Source organism: Dermacentor silvarum, chromosome 2, assembly GCF_013339745.2.
Source record: "Dermacentor silvarum isolate Dsil-2018 chromosome 2, BIME_Dsil_1.4, whole genome shotgun sequence".
Lineage (NCBI taxonomy): Eukaryota > Metazoa > Arthropoda > Arachnida > Ixodida > Ixodidae > Dermacentor > Dermacentor silvarum.
The window spans coordinates 249,561,325-249,578,892 of NC_051155.1; the positions used below are offsets into that span (position 1 = coordinate 249,561,325).

Sequence of the window (17,568 nt, forward strand, 5' to 3'; positions counted from 1 at the left end):
AGTAGTGTTGACCTGCACACAATATTATTTTAATTCTAACGTGTGACAAAAAGTAGTTTCGCCCGACAGCCGAAGTATCGATTGCGATGAGCTATACAAAGTAAGAATAGTAGTTTTATAGTCTGTATAAACTTGTAAACATTCGGTTATTAACTAATTAACAAACATGGTGTCAGCGCCCACAGGCAAACATGAACACATCACACTCGATGAGAGCGGACACGCGCAGTTAAGCGCCGCTGCAGAAGCGAGCGAAGTGAACTTCGTGCTGTTGGCTATCGCTTCAACCCAAACTGAGCGCCGAGAACACGCAGCACGCACAAAGCCACGAGCCGCAGACGCACCTACACTGCGTAGAATCTGCCCCCACGCAGATCGCTTTCAAGACACGGCCCGCGGGACCACGCGCCGCCGCGCAGTATGATGCCAGAGCACAACGCTGCCCGCAATCCCCCCCCCCCCCCCCCCTCGCTCCCTCGCTGGTGCCTCGAGCGCAACGGAAGGAGGTGCGCTTCCTCCCTGCTTTTCTTTCGCGCGCGAGACGCGGTCGTCGGCTCCCTTCGCACGCTTTCATTCGCAAATTCAGCACACGGCCGCGCGGCGACGTATGCTGTATGTGCAAGTGAAAGCGTGCGAGGGGAGCCGACGACTGCGTCTCGCGCACGAAAGAAAGCATACGGCGCGCGGCGATGGCGTTATCGCCCTTGGACTTTATACGGAACATCTATGAGCCAAAACCAATTTTAGGGCCGCAACGCGTCATAGACATCATCTTTAGATAGCAAAAGCGGATATCAAAGGCCATACTTTTGCTGGTGGAAACCGAAAATACGTAATAAATGTTACCCCCAGCACTTTGGGCAGCCAATGCCATCGTCAAGCAACCAAGCCAAGCGACATGAAAAGTCAAAATGGCCGCTCGGGCCGGCGCGGTGTGGCAGTTCGCAACGTATGATGCGGGAACGGTCCCACAGTTGCGACGTAACAGCGGGGTTAACCAATGCATTGGGTTCTATGGGAGCTGTGCCGGGACCGGCCGAAAACGACGTAACAGCCAGGAAAACGCAGCACCCGGGAACGTAACAGCGGGGTTCTACTGTAACCGGTATTTCGTCTCACGTGGCTGCACTGTAAGCGGTATGCGTATACATGGAGTTCTATGGGAGGGTAAACGGGAGTCGGAAAATGCCGCGTTGTAGCCTGTTCTGCACTATAAACAGTTACGCTATAAGTAATCTATACTGTAAATGCTTTTTACGTGCGTGTGCCTGAGTGAGTTCACCTCCGACTCTTTAATTTAGCTAGTTTTGTGTTTCGATGATACGAATTTCGGCTAATACGAATATTTTTCGTGGCCCCGTGAGATTCGTATCATCGAGATTCCACTGTACTTTGAAAATGATAAGGTCATTTTGTAAAAAATAAATACATAGCTTTTTAAAAATAATTCCGGTTACTTTTGGGTACATCCTCGTAAATGAAGGTGCACAGCTTCTACTCAAAATTGATGTTCTTGTCGCAGCAGTGTGGGGCACAGTAGTAATTAATTAATTTATTTATTTATGCACATATCTCACAGGCTCCAACTTGAGTATTGTGTGAGGGAGGTAAGAAAAACAACATGTACCAAAAACGGGAGAACATAACCAACAACAAATCAAACAACTGAAAAAAAAAAAGACGTTGTTTAAGGGGGGACGTGGCTTTGAAAATCAACTTCCTGATTTCTCCATGGATTTTGATGAAAATTGGCACAAATGTTTAGAATGTCTCCCTGATACTTCCATAAAAGTTTCAGAGTGATACCTTGAGAACATTTTATTGAGCAGAATTTTTCTCTCTTGAACTTTCTGGAGGGCCTGGGGAGCTTAAAAAACATGATGGAAGGCTCGTTGAGTATTGACTGCATAGCTCAATGCGTGCTGAAGGTCGTGACAGTCTTACATTTTTTTTTTCGCAACACAAATTTTTTAGATAGTCATTTTTCAAGTTACCTTCGCACCAAGCACACTTTCAGGGTGAACGAATAGCCATGCCATAAATTTATAAAAAGTCAAGATAAAAATGCGAGACTGTCTCGACCTGCACTGTAGTCCAAGGAACGTGACAAAAAAAACAAAATCAAAATAGGCTAAACGATAACGAAGAAATCAGCTCCAGAAACTGAGCAGAAAGGCGAAAAAACAGTTCTGAGAAAACGGCTCTCAAAGTTTCACCTTCTCTTCAGTTCTCTAAAACGCACGAAATTTGTAATCTTGATGTGTTTTGTGATGTGGGGCTTCTTGGACATGTGGCCTCTGGTCTGCTGCGCCTTCGTTCTGCCTTTTTCATGTTTTATGGCATTCTTTACTGCTGCTCTACAAAGAGCATGGTGCCTGGGTTTCAAACCAAGTGAGGTGCAGAACTATGTGGGCATAAATATACAGTAGTTCTAGCGTTGTACCTGCAGACTGCCTCATTGATAGCAGCCTCTAGTGCAGTCAGTGAGGCATTGTTTTCTTTTGGTAGAATCGACAATGTTACTGAATGAAGGCTCTCAGCAGCCTTCTGAATCATCATCCATTGACAATGGCTATGGAGGTTAGGAGAGCCACTGATAGATAGGCAGCAATGCAGCTGCTAGGTGCTTTCTAGCCTTTTACTTTTGTATCATGCCTCACTTCTGCAGCCAGGTGTCTGTGCCAGCCCAAGTGGCCTAGTGAACAGAGCTCATGATGAGGTTCTCTTTATGAATTAAAGGGGTGGTATGATAGGTATTGTTACGAGATATCGTGGCATTACGATAACAGAGTCGGCGCGCGATGTACCAAGTCGCGGGTCCGAGGTGCCGATGTGCGAAATGCCTCGTCGCGGGTCCGCGGAATAGACACTCGACGAGCTTAGTCGCGCAGTCCGAGGTGCCGATACGCGAAATGCCTGGTCGCGGGTCCAAACGCTCGGTAAGCTCAATCGCGCAGTCCGAGGTGCCGACGCGCGAAATGCCTAGCCGCGGGTCCGAGGAATAGACGCTCGAGGTGTCGACACTCCATGAGCGATGTGCCGACACGCGAAATGCCTAGCCGCGGGCTCGAGGAGTCGATGCTCGATTAGCTTAGTCGCACAGTCCGAGGTGCCGACGCGCGAAATGCCTAGCCGCGGGCTCGAGGAGTCAACGCTCGCGGTGTCGACGCGCGAAGTGCGTAGCCGCGGGTCCGAGGAGTCGACACTTGTTGAGCAATGTGCCGACGCGCGAAATGCGTAGCCGCGGGCTCGAGGAGTCGACGCTCGATTTGCTTAGTCGCGCAGTCGGAGGCGCCAATGCACGAAATGCTTAGGCAAGGACCCGAGAAGTCCGCGCGCGATGTGCTTCATCGCCGAGTCGGAGACGCCTACGCGCGAAAGGCTTATCCGCGTGTCCGAGCATTCCGTGCCCGAAGCTCGGTCGCGAAGTCCGCGTCACCGATGCTCGGAATGCTTAGCCACGGGTCTGAGACGTCCACAAAAAGCGGAATCGGCCACGCTACTGCGATGTCCGCGTAGCGCCCGCTTTAACACTCGTCGAGATTACGGAAACTGTCCGAAGCTCGCGAGGAGACCACAACAAGCGGAGCAGACGACGCCATCACGGAGCGAGCACCGGACCAATGGCGAACCGCGCTGGAGTCACGTGGCGGGCGCGGCCAATCGGTGGCTCCGGCACGACCTTCAATCATTTGCTTTTTGTGTGCTTGTTTCTGTATGGAGGTGATAGCTGAAGCGGCAGATTTGAAGACGGGAGAAATGGGCTTTCCAACGAGACCAAGATAGCGGCGCTCGGCTGCGCCTGTTCCGGAGATGTCGTGGCTTGAAAAACGCAGTTTTTTCGCGATTTCCGTGCAATTTTTCAGCACCTTGGCTGATACAACAATTTATTTAGAGCACTTCTACTTGGTTTTCAGTGATGATATTTCGGAATCAGATAGAATAAGAGTTACAGAAACTGAAAATGTGATTTTCAAAAAATCGATTTTTTAGCCATTTTTCGCGATGCGAAAGCCGCGTCCCCCCTTAACATCAAGCAAACCACGAACAACAATAACACTCTGGGCGATCAGAAACACGTATGGCTCAATGAAACTCTTGGCAAAGGATTGCAAACATATGTATACATATAAATAGCAGACAAGAAACAAGGATGACGACAGCTAAGTCACATGGGACAAATGAAACATGCGCGCGTGACTACGTAATCATCTTTTTTAATGTTTCTCTATAAGATTCCAGCTTATTAATTTCAACAATGTTGCTTGGAAGTTCATACCAAGCTGCTGTTGCCCGAGGTAACGCAGGTTTATTAAATGCGTTTGTGCGGCCAAACACACGTATGAAACTGTTATATAAGAGGTGAGATGTCCAAAATGGTCGGGGAAGTGGTAATGTATTGTGTGTTGACTGTGAGTGACTTTGTGCAGTAAACAAAGCAAGTAGGCAAACCATTTGGTCTTATCACAGTCTTTCTTTTTGAGTAAATTAAAGTTGTCTGTTGTCTTCTATTAATTTTACATTGCTTAATTTTACTTTGTTCAGCTTGCTTAATTTTACTCTGTTCCACTGTTTCCTTTTTCACAGAGGGCAGTCACACATGAAACATGTAAAAGCTGTTAATTTCTGCTCTAGGTCATTTCAACCAATCTTGCACGTCTTGTCAGACTTAAATTAATAGGTGACTGTATGCTAGTCTTATTATTCACAGGTGCTTGTTGCTAGCTCCTGTGTGAGAAGTGCAATTACAAGCTTTTGTAGATGGTAAGCGATGTTGAAATTCGAAAAGGATCATTAACTGATGTCACTCTATCTGCTGGAAAGTTGAGCTGTTTGGCACAACTGTGGCTGTACTTGTTTGTTGTACGGATGTCTGCTTGCAATGCTTGCAGCACGCAGCGCATGGCTGAAGTGAATTTCCTGTGTGTGCACAAAAAGCTGCGGTCAAAGCGGGTGGCCCCCGTGCTGATCCGAGAGATCACCAGGCGCGTCAACCGACGCGGCATCTTCCAGGCTGTCTACACAGCTGGTGTGGTTTTGCCAAAACCAATTGGAACTTGCAGGTGAGCTGGCTTGCCACTCTTCTTAAGGGGAGAGGCGGGTTAAAAACTGGCGATTTTCATTAAAGAAACAGGTTTTGTGTTTTTAGTTGTTTCAGCAACACTGATCTCTCCTATTTCACATATGATGAAATCAGAGCCAGAAATGATCGGGAAAAGTATAATAAACTCAGTTAAAGCACTCGAGGTGGCAAGAAAAGGCACAGATATGACACATTTTCAAGCACGCGATGCAGTCAAACCGCGCTGTCGCACGCCATTGGGCTCGTGTAAGGTGGTAGCCCTATGCTTTTTCTCTCTAAGGTTAGCTTTGCCGCTTCACAATCTCCCCGGGAAGTAATAATAATAATTAACTGAAGTAAACAACTTTTATAACTTTCAATCACATTTTTCTCAACTTCATATTTTGGGCAAAACAAGACGTTTGTGTACAACATTTTATGTACTTATTGTGGTCCAATCAAGACCACATTTGATGGGCATAATTTTTAGGATATGTAGAATGCACTTATCTATGATTTAATGCAATCACTTTATTTTTTTTTAAGGATGAAAATTTTTAATGTACTCGGGCTTCAGCCACTGAGTATGAAGCACCAGATACGAAATTCTCTTAAAATGTTGCCTGTAAAGGGAATCACATTATCTTGCTTATTAACACTCAGTGGAGTGTTAAGGATAAGAAAAATAATTTTGCACTGCTCTATCATGCTAACTGCTAAGTCCAGCAGCTGCACAAACATGCACTGCTTCTCACTTATGCATGGCACTTAGGACATGAAAGCATCGAGATATCCTAAAATTAAAAGTAGATATCGGATGAAGAGATCAAGCTCTATAAGTGGCAGAATTTTCATTCGCCCAGCATCATTATTTAAAAAGAAATGTTTCTGTGGAGCATCTCTTCTTAAGAGAAGAATGGGCTGAGCTGTATTAGCAAATTAGCTTCCTATGCTACCAATAAATCCACTCTTACCTTAGGAGGAGGCTTGGCCCCTTTCCCTGCCCCTCTTTCCCTTTGCTAGCGCGGGAAGGCAGCACTCGTGAAGCCACCATCTTTCTTGTCTCACCCTCGCTCACTTTCACTCGCATCTAAAGCACATAGTGCGCGATAGGATCTTATCGCACGTGGACTTTATATGGAACATGACCGTTTATGTGGAACATTAGCATGCGATTTGAGAGGTGTGCTCACAAGCACCCGCTTGTAATTCAATCAATTGACCATCTGCATCCGCGGAAGTTTGTTTATTGTCTCGGTATTCCTTTGCGGTAGCAGTGAAATTTCATTATTTTGAAATCACGTTTAAACACACATCGTTATATGAGGTTCAAGGTACATGGTGTTCTAGGGACAAGAGGTCATGAAAAGTTAAATACTTCGTTATATCGAGTTTCGTTATATAGAAGTTCGTTATATCAAGGTTTAATTGTACAGTAGAACCTCGTTCATACGTTTTCAAAAAATACGCGGAAAATAAACGTATGATCCGGGAAAACGTACGATCCGAATCCAGTAAAAATTGAAGCTGACAAGCCCATATTGAGGTGCAAGGGCAGAAAGCATTTATTTCTTGCAAAACATAGTTACAGTCGAATCTCGTTAATTCGAACTGACGCTGTGGTCCCGTCAAAGTTATGTGTATTCCAATGGGCGAGAACGCTCGGTAATTCGAGCACGAAAGCATTTGCGACGCTTAATTCGAACATAACCGCGCACCGAAAATGCTCTCAGCAGCACGCCAAATCAGGTGGAGGCGCCTCCGACTAGCAATGCTCCGACACCGCCATAAAGCAAAAGCTTAGGAGAGACCCCTGAACGCTGCGCGGAAAGAAAAAAGAAAGAAAAAATACTGTGGCAAAAATTTCCTCTCTTAAATGGTACGGTCGCCGTTTCAGCGTCGCGCCGGAACACGCGTGTACGCGCCAACGTCTCAGCCAACACAGCGGCTGCGGCGCAGAGGTAAGCAACGCTGAGGCCCAGTCCGGCCAACGAAACTGCCCTCGCCGGCCAACGCCGCTTCAACGGCAAAAAACGAAACTTAGGGGAGCTGGTTAAGCTGGCGCTGGGCCGGCGTGCGCACACGGAGAGTCGAAGGTGAGGGAGCTACAAGGGAGTTGAGAGGGAGGGCGAGGGGAGCCACCGAAGCACGGTGTAAGAACAAGTCTTCCACTGTGCACCAAAGCAACGGGCTTGCCGAGGCCAAATGCGCTTCCCTGCCGCCCTCCTCCCTCACCTTCGACGCAGTCGCCGTGACGGCGCGGCCCGCTCCCTGAAGTTTCGTTCACTGCCGTTATCGGGATGCGAGAGAGAGATTGTGGTTGTGAAGAGGAAGAGGCGCTATTGGGATGTGAGAGTTGGCCGGCGTGGGCAGTTCCGTGGCCCTTGCTTGCTACGTGCTTGCGCGCTGCGATATTTCACGACTCGCGCCCTTCGTATGTAGTGCTATGGTGCACAAATACGTCAAAAATAAGTCCTTTTATATTCGAACAAATTTTCAGGCCCATTCGAGTTCGAATTATCGAGATTCGACTGTATTTTCTGCTGGTGCGTCCCACCCTTGGACAGGAAGAACTCCTTTTGCGCACATTGCAGACCCTTGTCCGCATTTTCGTTGTCTTTCGTGTGAAAGAAGCTTTGTAAGGCTTCCAGGCCAGCAAGGGTTTCGGCGAAGGTAGCCGGTGGGCGCAAGCCTTCGCTTTTGCCGCCGTCTTCAGGCGCCTCATCCGCCACCACCTCCGCTACGATCTCTGCGAGTCGTAGTGCCCTGTGCCGCGGGTACGCCTGTTTTTGTCGCTTAGTAGTTAGTGTTGAAGCGAGGGGCGAGGTAGCGCAAAGGTCAATTCGCTCGCCGCTGCTGCCGCGCTTCGTCACTTTGGAAGAACGAGCAATATAGAGAAGTCGGGGTAGGGGTGGGATTGAGCACTGCAGAGAAGTCGCGCGGCGGCTGTCTGCCACTTAGCGCTTCACAAGCACATGAGAGCGGCCTTTTTGCACACCTGAATGATAATTTTTCGCTGCAGAACGTATCATACGACCGCAGTTTGCCGCAATGCTGAACGTTGCTGCCGAATAATCGTATTTTCCGGGAACGTATTAACACATTCCTCTATGGGATTATGTTTATTTTTCGCAATTGCAAACATAGGAGCCGAGAAACCGTATTAAGCGGGAACGTATCAGCGAGGTTCTACTGTATAACGAAATTTCACTGCCACAAGCGAAGGAGTCAATAAATTGCCGAGGCAATACCGAGTCAATAAATTGAAACTTCTGTGGGCACAGATCGGTCAAATGGCTGAATTACATGCAGCTGCTTGCAAACGCACCTCTCAAATCGCGAGCTGCACAACCAAGAGTGACTGTTGAAGAGGAGCAGCGTCATGTTCCGTATAAAGTCTAAGTGCGATAAGATCCTATAGCGCATGGTGCGCTGTATGCTTTGGGTGTGAGTGAAAGTATGCAAGGGTGAGCTGAGAAGGATGGTGGCTTAATGAGCACAGTCTACCGCACGGGCAAGGAGAAAGGGAGGTAGCTCGCTTGCGGTAATGCGATGCATAATGGTAATGCTTGCGTTGTCGTGTGTCTCCTTTTCTAGAGTGGCTGAGCACATACGCAGCCCGCGCACCCTGTTTTAAAGGTAATCTGCTATGTGTGCAAAGAGTGGGCATGCTGAGATGGCATAGCATCATGTGCGCTGTTTTCTCGTACGTTTAGTGCTGGATTTTGCGTTACCTTGAGTTTCGGAGATGTGTTGAAGCGAGAAGCAGACGAAGCATTCACTCCCTGCTGCCGCCGCTTTTCATGATGGCGTCGTTCCACTGTGGGCAAGCGCGGAGTCGGGAGTGGATGCAACAGCATGGCTGGCTTCGCTTTGTACCGTTGACGTGAAGATATTGTCAACACATCATGAAAATGAAGTTTTTCCGTGTAAGAAAAATCTATCGGTGACTGTACTTATTTGCATAAGAGATTTAATGTCAATATAAAAAAATTTAGATCTAATGAAGCAAATTGCCAATTTTACTTACTTTGTTATACCAAGGTTTTACTGTACTTCTTCCAAAGCACAGTGTTTGTAGTGGCCCATAAGAAATGCAGATGAGGAAATTCATACTTATTTTTCCCCAGGTATTGGCACAGATCACTCAACCCACGCAAGCTAATAGAGGTCCGCTTCTCTCACCTGAGCCGCAACATGACAATGCAGCGTACACTGAAGCTCTACCGGTTGCCTGAAGTAAGACGTTTGATGCTAAACCATTCTGAGAATTTCCTCAACCACTGTTAGTGGGCACGCGAACACTGACCTTGTTTTCAGACTTTTACTGTTGCCTGTGAAAGCTTGCCTGCTGTGTTCTAGTTTTGAATTTGATATTTTGTGTAATCTATTTTAATCTTTTTTTTTCTACCCTTGCAGAAGCCAAAGACACCAGGATTTAGACAGTTCCGAAAATCTGACACAGCACAAGCACACGCTCTGCTGGAAAAGGTGGGGGAATTGTGGAGTGCTTGTGGAACATAGCTCTAGCAAGGCTTGAGTAGGTGATAGAAAGAGAGATACAAGCTTTAATGATATGCTGGAGATGTTAGCCTGACTGATTGCCTGGCATGCTAATCCAAGTGCTGGGTGATACTTATGGTATCCACGGTGATCACATACTCGCACACATACATGATAGAGATACAGTCAACGTCCGATTTTTCGGACTTCCTAGGGGCCGTGAGAACGTCCAAAAAATCTGGCAGTCTGAAAAAATGAATGCATGCCTTTTACTGCCCCCAAGGGCTCAAATCGCTCCAGGCACGTCCGAAATAGTTCTAAAGGCCTGCCAGTACACTTATTAGGCATATCGGTGCTCGTACTGTGATAAGAGATGGCAGGTGCTTGAGGGTATAATTAAGGAAAACGTATCGCGTCCCGTGACAATTGCCCCTTCCCACTCTTGGTATGCTTTACCGCAATACATCGTGTATGCTTCACCGCATAACACTACTGTATTGAGGCGAAGCTGACTTTCGAGAACCAGCATTATACAATGCGCCAGGCTTTCCGAGCTTCAAAGCTATTAGCGAGGAGTACAAAGGCGGTGCCACTGCTAACAGCAGCACATTGTTTCAATGAAAAACATGGCACCGAATAGCAAGAAGCTTGGTAGCGAACGTCGAAGTAGCTAGGGCAAGTGTTGCCGCGGTGGTGGCTACGGCAGCCAGCAGATCTGTGTGCGTGAGCACCAGTTCAAAGAGGCGAAATAATTAGAATGGCGGTGGTGGTGGCTACAATTAATGCCGTTTCGGACCTGTGGTCATGGCAAAAAGTCCAGAAAATCAGACGGTGAAGGTTTTTTGCGTCCGAAATTTCAGACGTTCTTATACATGGACTCTATGGGATGGGGTATGTGGCGGTGCCGCGAAGGCGTCTGAATTATTGGGCACGTCCGAAAAGTCCGGCGTCAGGAAAATCGGTCGTTGACTGTAGTTAGAAAGTTTTGTTGAGGCTTGTGTACCTCAGAAACACCAGCAGCGCTTTCGTGGTGTGTAATGTGCAGGTGAATGTTGAGTCTGTAAATTATCAATACTTGTTGCTGGGCTAGCTGGTTCATCTTATTCCGTAAAGTTCTATGGACAAGAGGTCATGAAAAGTTAAATACTTCGTTATATCGAGTTTCATTATATGGAAGTTCGTTATATCAAAACCAAGGGCGGAAAAAGGCTTCAGGAAGGGAAAGAGCATCACTTGCAACTAGCTTATTGAAAGCAGACGGGGTCACCTTTATAGGAGAAGCTGGCCATGTGCACACGTTTGTTTGCGCACAGTACTCAAACAAAGTTTGCATCATTATCCAATCATACAGTGCAGAAACTGCGTAAAGCTACAGACGTATCGCTGATACAGACATCGCTTTTCATGTTGTTGAAATAAGCCTCCATTAATTCCTGTGTCAAGGAATCTTTGCTTTTACCAAGAATGCGGATGTTGCACTGCAATTGAATTACACTGCAATTCCTCACACGTGCAGGAATTGCAGTGCATAGGTAAATGTGCACTAATCTTATTTTTGACAGACAGCTCGTATTCCTTTGCCCTATCGTTGATGCAACGGCCTGTCTGAATATACCGTCGTGCCCTCCCGAGTCAGGACTGTCGTGAATAAAGCTTCAAAATCTTCTGGCGATCTGTTTCTGGTACCTCGAACTTTCCATCCTTCAAGACAATATCTTCTGTGTCTTCCCAAATACTTGCTACATGCAGAGTTTTAATTATTTCAGTCTCCGGAATATGCAATCTTGATAAAGCGTCCGCGTCGGGGAGCTTCTTTCCAGGACGGTGAACCACGTCAAACGCGAACTGCTGGATTTCTCTGACCCAACGAGCAATCCTTCTGGCTGATATATACCCTGCCGCAATTAAGTAGAATTTTGTACAGCCACCAACCACAGAAGTCACATATGGCCTTGTATGATTTTTACCACAAAAGGTTAGGTAGCTTCTGCTGGTCTGAGACTAATGGGTCAGCAAGCTTTCATGGAGCCGAAAAAAAAAAAAAAAACAATAGATATTGTGTACCTGCGTGGCCAGCAGGTACACTTTATTGACCTGGCCACTTTATGCATGTACGGAACAACCTGTTTTTTTTTTTTTCCTCCACTAGCAACTTGGCTTTCCACTTACCCTTCAATTTTTTCAGGAGGGTTTCCGCTACTGCGACCGTGATAGAACAAGGGGGTCCGGCTTATCGTAGCCATGCAACCTGACAGTTAAAGCTTTCCTGCATTTTGTGAGAACAAGACTTCACCAATGCCACCTCAAGACATCTACCATATTTTCTCGCATATAACCTGCACCAAGAATTGGAAAAAATTGCTTAAAAAGTGGGGGTGCGGGTTATCTGCGAAGATTCGCGAAGGGAGGGGGTGGGGGTCGGCTTCACGGCAACGCGCGGCCTGCCGTGCAGAGTCCGCGTTGTCCACATGCCTATCGACATCGACGTGTGTTAAGCCAATAAGAGGCCAACACAGGTTATAGCCAGATCTACATCCATAGTCTGGTTAGATACTTTTCGCACGCTTTTTACATGAGTCGGGTGCCGTTTCTTGTAAGCCCAGTCTTCCCAGTTGGCCAGCCTTGTTTAGGCATCACGAGTGTGCCTCGGCGGTAGTCTTTCACTGTGAAAGAGAAACTGAAGATCGTAGCCGCTGCTGAAGAAATCGGCAACAGAGCTGCTGTTAGATGGTTCCGAAGACGATTACGTCTTTGAGAGCGGCGATGAAGCCTCGAATGGCAGCAGTGAATCGGACAACAGCACTGACAACGTTTGCGGCAGTCATTTTGAAATAAATTTGTTTTGAAAACGAAATGATGACTGCGTGTAGTTGTCACTTCCTAGTCCTCATTTTTTCGGATACGCGTGCGGGTTATACGCGAGGTTATTTTTTTTCTTTTCGTGGAGTTCAAAGTTGGGGGTGCGGGTTATATGCAAGGGCGGGTTATACGCACGAAAATACAGTATGTCAGCGATACGTCTATGGCTTTACGCAGCACTGAACGGCAGTTTCTACACTGTATGATTGGATAACAATGCAAACTTTGCGCACATGGCCACCTTCTATAAATGTGACCCCGTCTGCTTTCAGTGAACTAGTTGCAAGTAACGCTCTTTCTTGTCCTGCAGCTTTTTTCTGCCCTAGGGTCTAAATGTTGCAACTGTGTGAGCTGGCTGTCTTGAGCCTGGTCACTGTTGTGTATTTGTAGAGATACAATGGAAATGCAAGAATCTTTTGCAATTACTGGGATGCATGCTGCGATTCTGTCTGTGCTGCCATGTAGTGTTCATTGTAGTGAAGCTATCAATACTATAGAATATAGGTCGACTCCTGACCTTGACTTGGCCAGACGACAACTTGCAGTGTGCTAAAGACTGCTATCCACGATGAGGGGTTACTTCAGCTCTCCTCTTTTTCTTTTCTTTTTTAATCTCTACCTATGTTCCAGTTTACAGCGGAATCTTGTTGATACGATTCTGCTTAATACGTCTTTCGGCATAGTAAGCTTTTTCTTTTCCTGGTTAACTTCCCATAGGAGCAATGTGTTTGCATAAGGTTATTGTGATCGCTTTGGATAATACAACTGCAAAAGTGGCCTTTTACTGGTATTTCTAAAGTTGAGAGCTTTATTTTCTAGTGTACTAGCTTAATTAGCATTCCAGCAACTCACGAACAATGTGCTAAGCCCCAGCCACACTGGAGGAAAAATGCATGCAGCCCACTGGAGGCAGGAAAACACTGCAGCAATAGTGCGGACTGGCAGTGCGCCACTGCACACTTGAGTGAGGGAACGGTGGCTTCTTTTTTTAACTTCCAGAATAACTTTTTTACGGACGTTGAAAAGAAGAATGTTCAGCACAAACTGACAAGCTATTTCAACTTTGCTGAATAAAAGTGTGTGGGCTGCTGTTCGTTTGGCAACGAGTGATGCTGCTCCATGTTATGTGGAGCAGTATCACTCAGTGCTACACGTACCTTTGCTATTGAGTTTGTCACCGACTATACCTATTTTCATGCTTTTGGGAGCTTGCTTTGGATAATATGATTTTCAGATTATGCAAGAACCCCAGGTGGTCCAAATTTCCGGAGTCCCCCACTACGGCGTGCCTCATAATCAGAACTGGTTTTGGCACGTAAAACCCCATAATTTAATTTTAATTTTATTTTTTGGTTCTCCTAACAATCGTACCAACAAGCTTCCACTCTATACGGTATGCAGTCTAGCCATGAGGAAGTGTAAATTTTGTCATGGCTTCCTTGTGCTAAATAATTTTTAAGTTGGCTGTGTAAGGCTGTCATTTCATTGCATTGGGATTTCACTGGCACAGTGGCCATTAGGGCTATAATGCACCAAAGTTGTGAAGCAGTGTATTACAAACTATTTCCATTGCATTGTGTTGATAAAAGCACTAGGCTGAAGCAGCACTTTTCTCTCATTACTAAAAAAAAAAAAAAGAAAAAGTTATATTGTTGTTCTATAGTTTGTTGCATATTAACTGAACATTAGTATTTGCTTTTGAGAACAGTGTGGTTTAAGAATGCAGTGTCGGGTGGTTTTTTTGCACAGGTGGTAATGTCAGAGGAAGCTAATGTAGGTAGTTCATGTCAGCATTACCAGCTGTCCTACATCTGGCTCCTTTTCTGATGTTACTGTTTTTATTTATTTCTGGGGTTCAGTGGTCTAGCTTTGGTTATGTTTTTTTTTTTTTTTTAGCCTTGCTTTAAGTCTAAAATTGTTTTTAATGAAAGTTTTTTGTCTTTGCCAGTACCTGGAGAAGTTTGACCTGGCCCCTGTGTTCTCTAAGGAGGAATTCAGGCACTGGTTCCTGCCACGCCCGGACATCGTCGACAGCTATGTCGTAGAGGTGTGTTTTGTGGGCCGTCTTGTTTGCGAGTAACTGCTGTGTTTCACCACTTGCTGCTGAGACTGTGAATAGCCATTTCATTTGACTTTGCACGCGTGCCTACACTGTGTACCTTGCTTTGTTGTTTTATAATGCACACATTGAAATAGCGTTTGTGTTAGTATTTTGCATGTCTCTCTTATAATGTGTTGAGCCAGAGACTCCTGTATTTTTTTAATGTCAGCCCAGGGACTCCAAAGCTGTGGGTCACTGAGAGGGTGCCACTTTCCCAGTACTAGTTGGTCACAGTTCATGGAGCATGGTTAGGGTTACGTCAACTATCTTTCATCACATGCCATGCAGAAGCCAAGGAGCAGGCACAGAGCGACAGCAGTGCTCAGCTAAAGCTATCCATGCTCTAGCAACAACAGGTATAAAATTACAGGGAATATGGTGCCGCCACAGTATACCAATGGCTCCCATGCACTTGTCAGGCATTAAACATACAGGAAGCTATGGTTGAGCTCATAGTATTGACATGTACAGTCTTTGTCAGAAGTATGCAGGGTACACCACACCTTCACTGTATTGTCTTTTGGCTGTGTGGTGCGGTTCTCGTGGCGCTCTTGACACTCCAGAACCCTGGATGGTGGGTACGAGCGTTCTTTTCATTTCCCAGGGCACTGGAACTTATGGCATACCACAGGAACTTTCCTAAAGAGCCTGTAGCTTATACCGGGTGTTCAAAATTAAGCTTTACGGGATTTTTAAAAATCACCTGTGGCAGGTAGCATAATTCTTATCATTGAGATGGGTTATTCGAAGAGGCAAACACTAGTAGCATGAGAAATCGAAACAAAAATTCAACTAATTCACAAAAATTTACTAACGAACTTCTTAGTTAATTATTTACGACACGTATTGCAATTTACAAATTGTAGCCGGTGAGTTTGCAAGACGCATCCACTTGAAATTAATTTTCAGGACTACATGAGTTTCAAGATAATATTTCCCAAAGTATGGGACGAAATACATGGGCGTTCCAGTTACTTTTGTGCTTCAATGTATAGAACATCATTTTGGTAAAAAAGTAAGTGGAACAACAGTGCATTTTTACGGCGAGTTTGATGGCGCATATCTCCAAACTGGTGTCATTCTGGAAATTCATTCCAAGTGGATACCCCTGACAAGCTCACCAGTTGCAATTCGTAAATCTGCAATGTGTTGTAACGTAATTAACAAAGAAGTTCATTAGTGAATTTTTGTTAATTAGTTGAATATGTGTTTTGATTTCTCGTGCTTCTGATGTCCGCCTTATTGGATAACCTAGCTCAATGATAAGAATTATGCTACCTGCCACAGGCAATTTCTAAAAATTCCGTAAAACTTAAAAATGAACACCCTGTATATGTTTGACAAAGACTGTACATCTGTTAGTCTTGCACAGTCTGCCTAATTAAGACCTCTGGGATGGTATTCTGTAAGAGTCCACCTATTGGACTGTCCACTTCGGCTGTCACCATTGGCTGCCGTTTCACGAGTGCGAAGGTGCCAGCCAGTCTCTTTCGTGCTCGCGAAGCGGTAGCCAATGGCGACAGCCAAAGTGGACAGTCCACTAGGTGGACTCTTACAGAATACCCCCCCTGCTTTGCAGGAAGCATACTTCTGGATGGTTCTGTTAAATTTTTCACGGGGACTCGCTCTCGCAACGCAGTTGCATGTTGTGTTCTCTCAGTGCTATGCTGAATGGGCTGCAAAGGGCCACAACTCTGAGACTGTTGTGCTCAAAATAAACTGTGTCTAGTGATAGGCTATGTCGCCAGGCGTGCTGGCCATTCCTCCATAGAAAGGCAATTCACGACCTATGTTTTCTTTTCTTGGCCAACTGTTTTGTGGTCACTTTCCACTTAACACCCTTGTCCTAGAAACCCTTGTTTGCATGCAGAAGGGCTGTCTCGGATTCCTGTGTAGTAGTAGTGCGCTGGAAGACTGCACTTAAATTAAGTGGCATGAGTGATGTGTCTGAGGCATAACTGTAATAAAATTTTTTGTTACCACGATAAGATGGCTATTTTTCAGGACTCTAAGCAAAAAAAAAAAAATCATACGCCTAAGCACTCCGTACAGATCGTTAACCAACGAAGCTGAAATGTGTGGCTCCGGTGTTTATGACTGGGTTAATCCTGACCTGGCCACATTGCCCATCACTAGACACAGTTTATTTTGAGCACAACAGTCTCAGGGTTGTGGCCCTTTGTAGCCCATTCAGCATAGCACACATTCGGCTGCGACGGAGAGAACAACATCGCTGACGTTATGATCGCAGTCCACCGTTTTCGCTTGCGTTCGATGTCTCGAGTTTGCTCGGTGGCGTGGTTAGCAGCATTCGCCCGCCATTTCCACTTGCGATTCTTCGAAATTAAATTGCTTCAAAATTAAATCTGTCCGTTACGTAAGACAATGAATGGCTCATACCCCCGTAAATGCGGCCTCCCCATTACGACGACAGAAGAGAAGTGAAATTCGGTGCTGGAATGAGCAACTGCAACGCAGCCAGCTGTGGAAGAAGATGACGAATGCGGGAGCAGTGGCACGGGAGTGGCACGTGCTGAGCACGAGCACGATCGCAACCCGAGGGCTGCCACCGAGCCAGCTGCGGAAGAAGACGACGACGCTCAAGCCAATGCTGACGTTGATAGATTTCTGTGGACAGGCAACTAACAGACGCTTTTTCATTTTGCATAGCCGTATAAAGCTCTGCTAAAAAAAAAAAAAAAAAAAAAAAAAAAAACATCTTGTCATCATAGACAACGCTTTATCATCCTATACTGCAGCATCATAAATTGTACAGAACTAAGTGGTGTTTCCAAACACACAAGCTGCAAGAAAAAGATTTTTTATAAATAAAAATAAACATTTGTGAAGCTGACACTCTTGTGGCCACATGAAGAAAAAACTAAAATGTTAATATGTATATCTACAAAATAAAAATACAAAATATTTTACAGCATATAAAAAAATGTCTCGAGAACACTTCTCTAATAGAAATAATCAGCATACAACCGTTCTTTGGCTACCAAACAGACAACTTGCAGTTTCTCCACTTCTTGCCTCCTGT

The 17,568-nt window shown here is 45.7% G+C and overlaps 1 protein-coding gene across 2 annotated transcripts in view; it reads left to right on the top strand.

Annotated features, from left to right (window-relative positions):
* The window catches only part of LOC119443109 (glycylpeptide N-tetradecanoyltransferase 2), a 64,008-nt gene that overhangs the window by 18,350 nt on the left and 28,090 nt on the right, over positions 1–17,568 (top strand). For both annotated transcript variants that reach the window (XM_037708260.2, XM_037708261.2), the window contains exons 7-10: positions 4,893–5,063; positions 9,193–9,301; positions 9,482–9,553; positions 14,373–14,471. In XM_037708260.2, the coding sequence (XP_037564188.1) occupies positions 4,893–5,063; positions 9,193–9,301; positions 9,482–9,553; positions 14,373–14,471 (451 nt within the window). The remainder of the gene's footprint in view (positions 1–4,892; positions 5,064–9,192; positions 9,302–9,481; positions 9,554–14,372; positions 14,472–17,568) is intronic.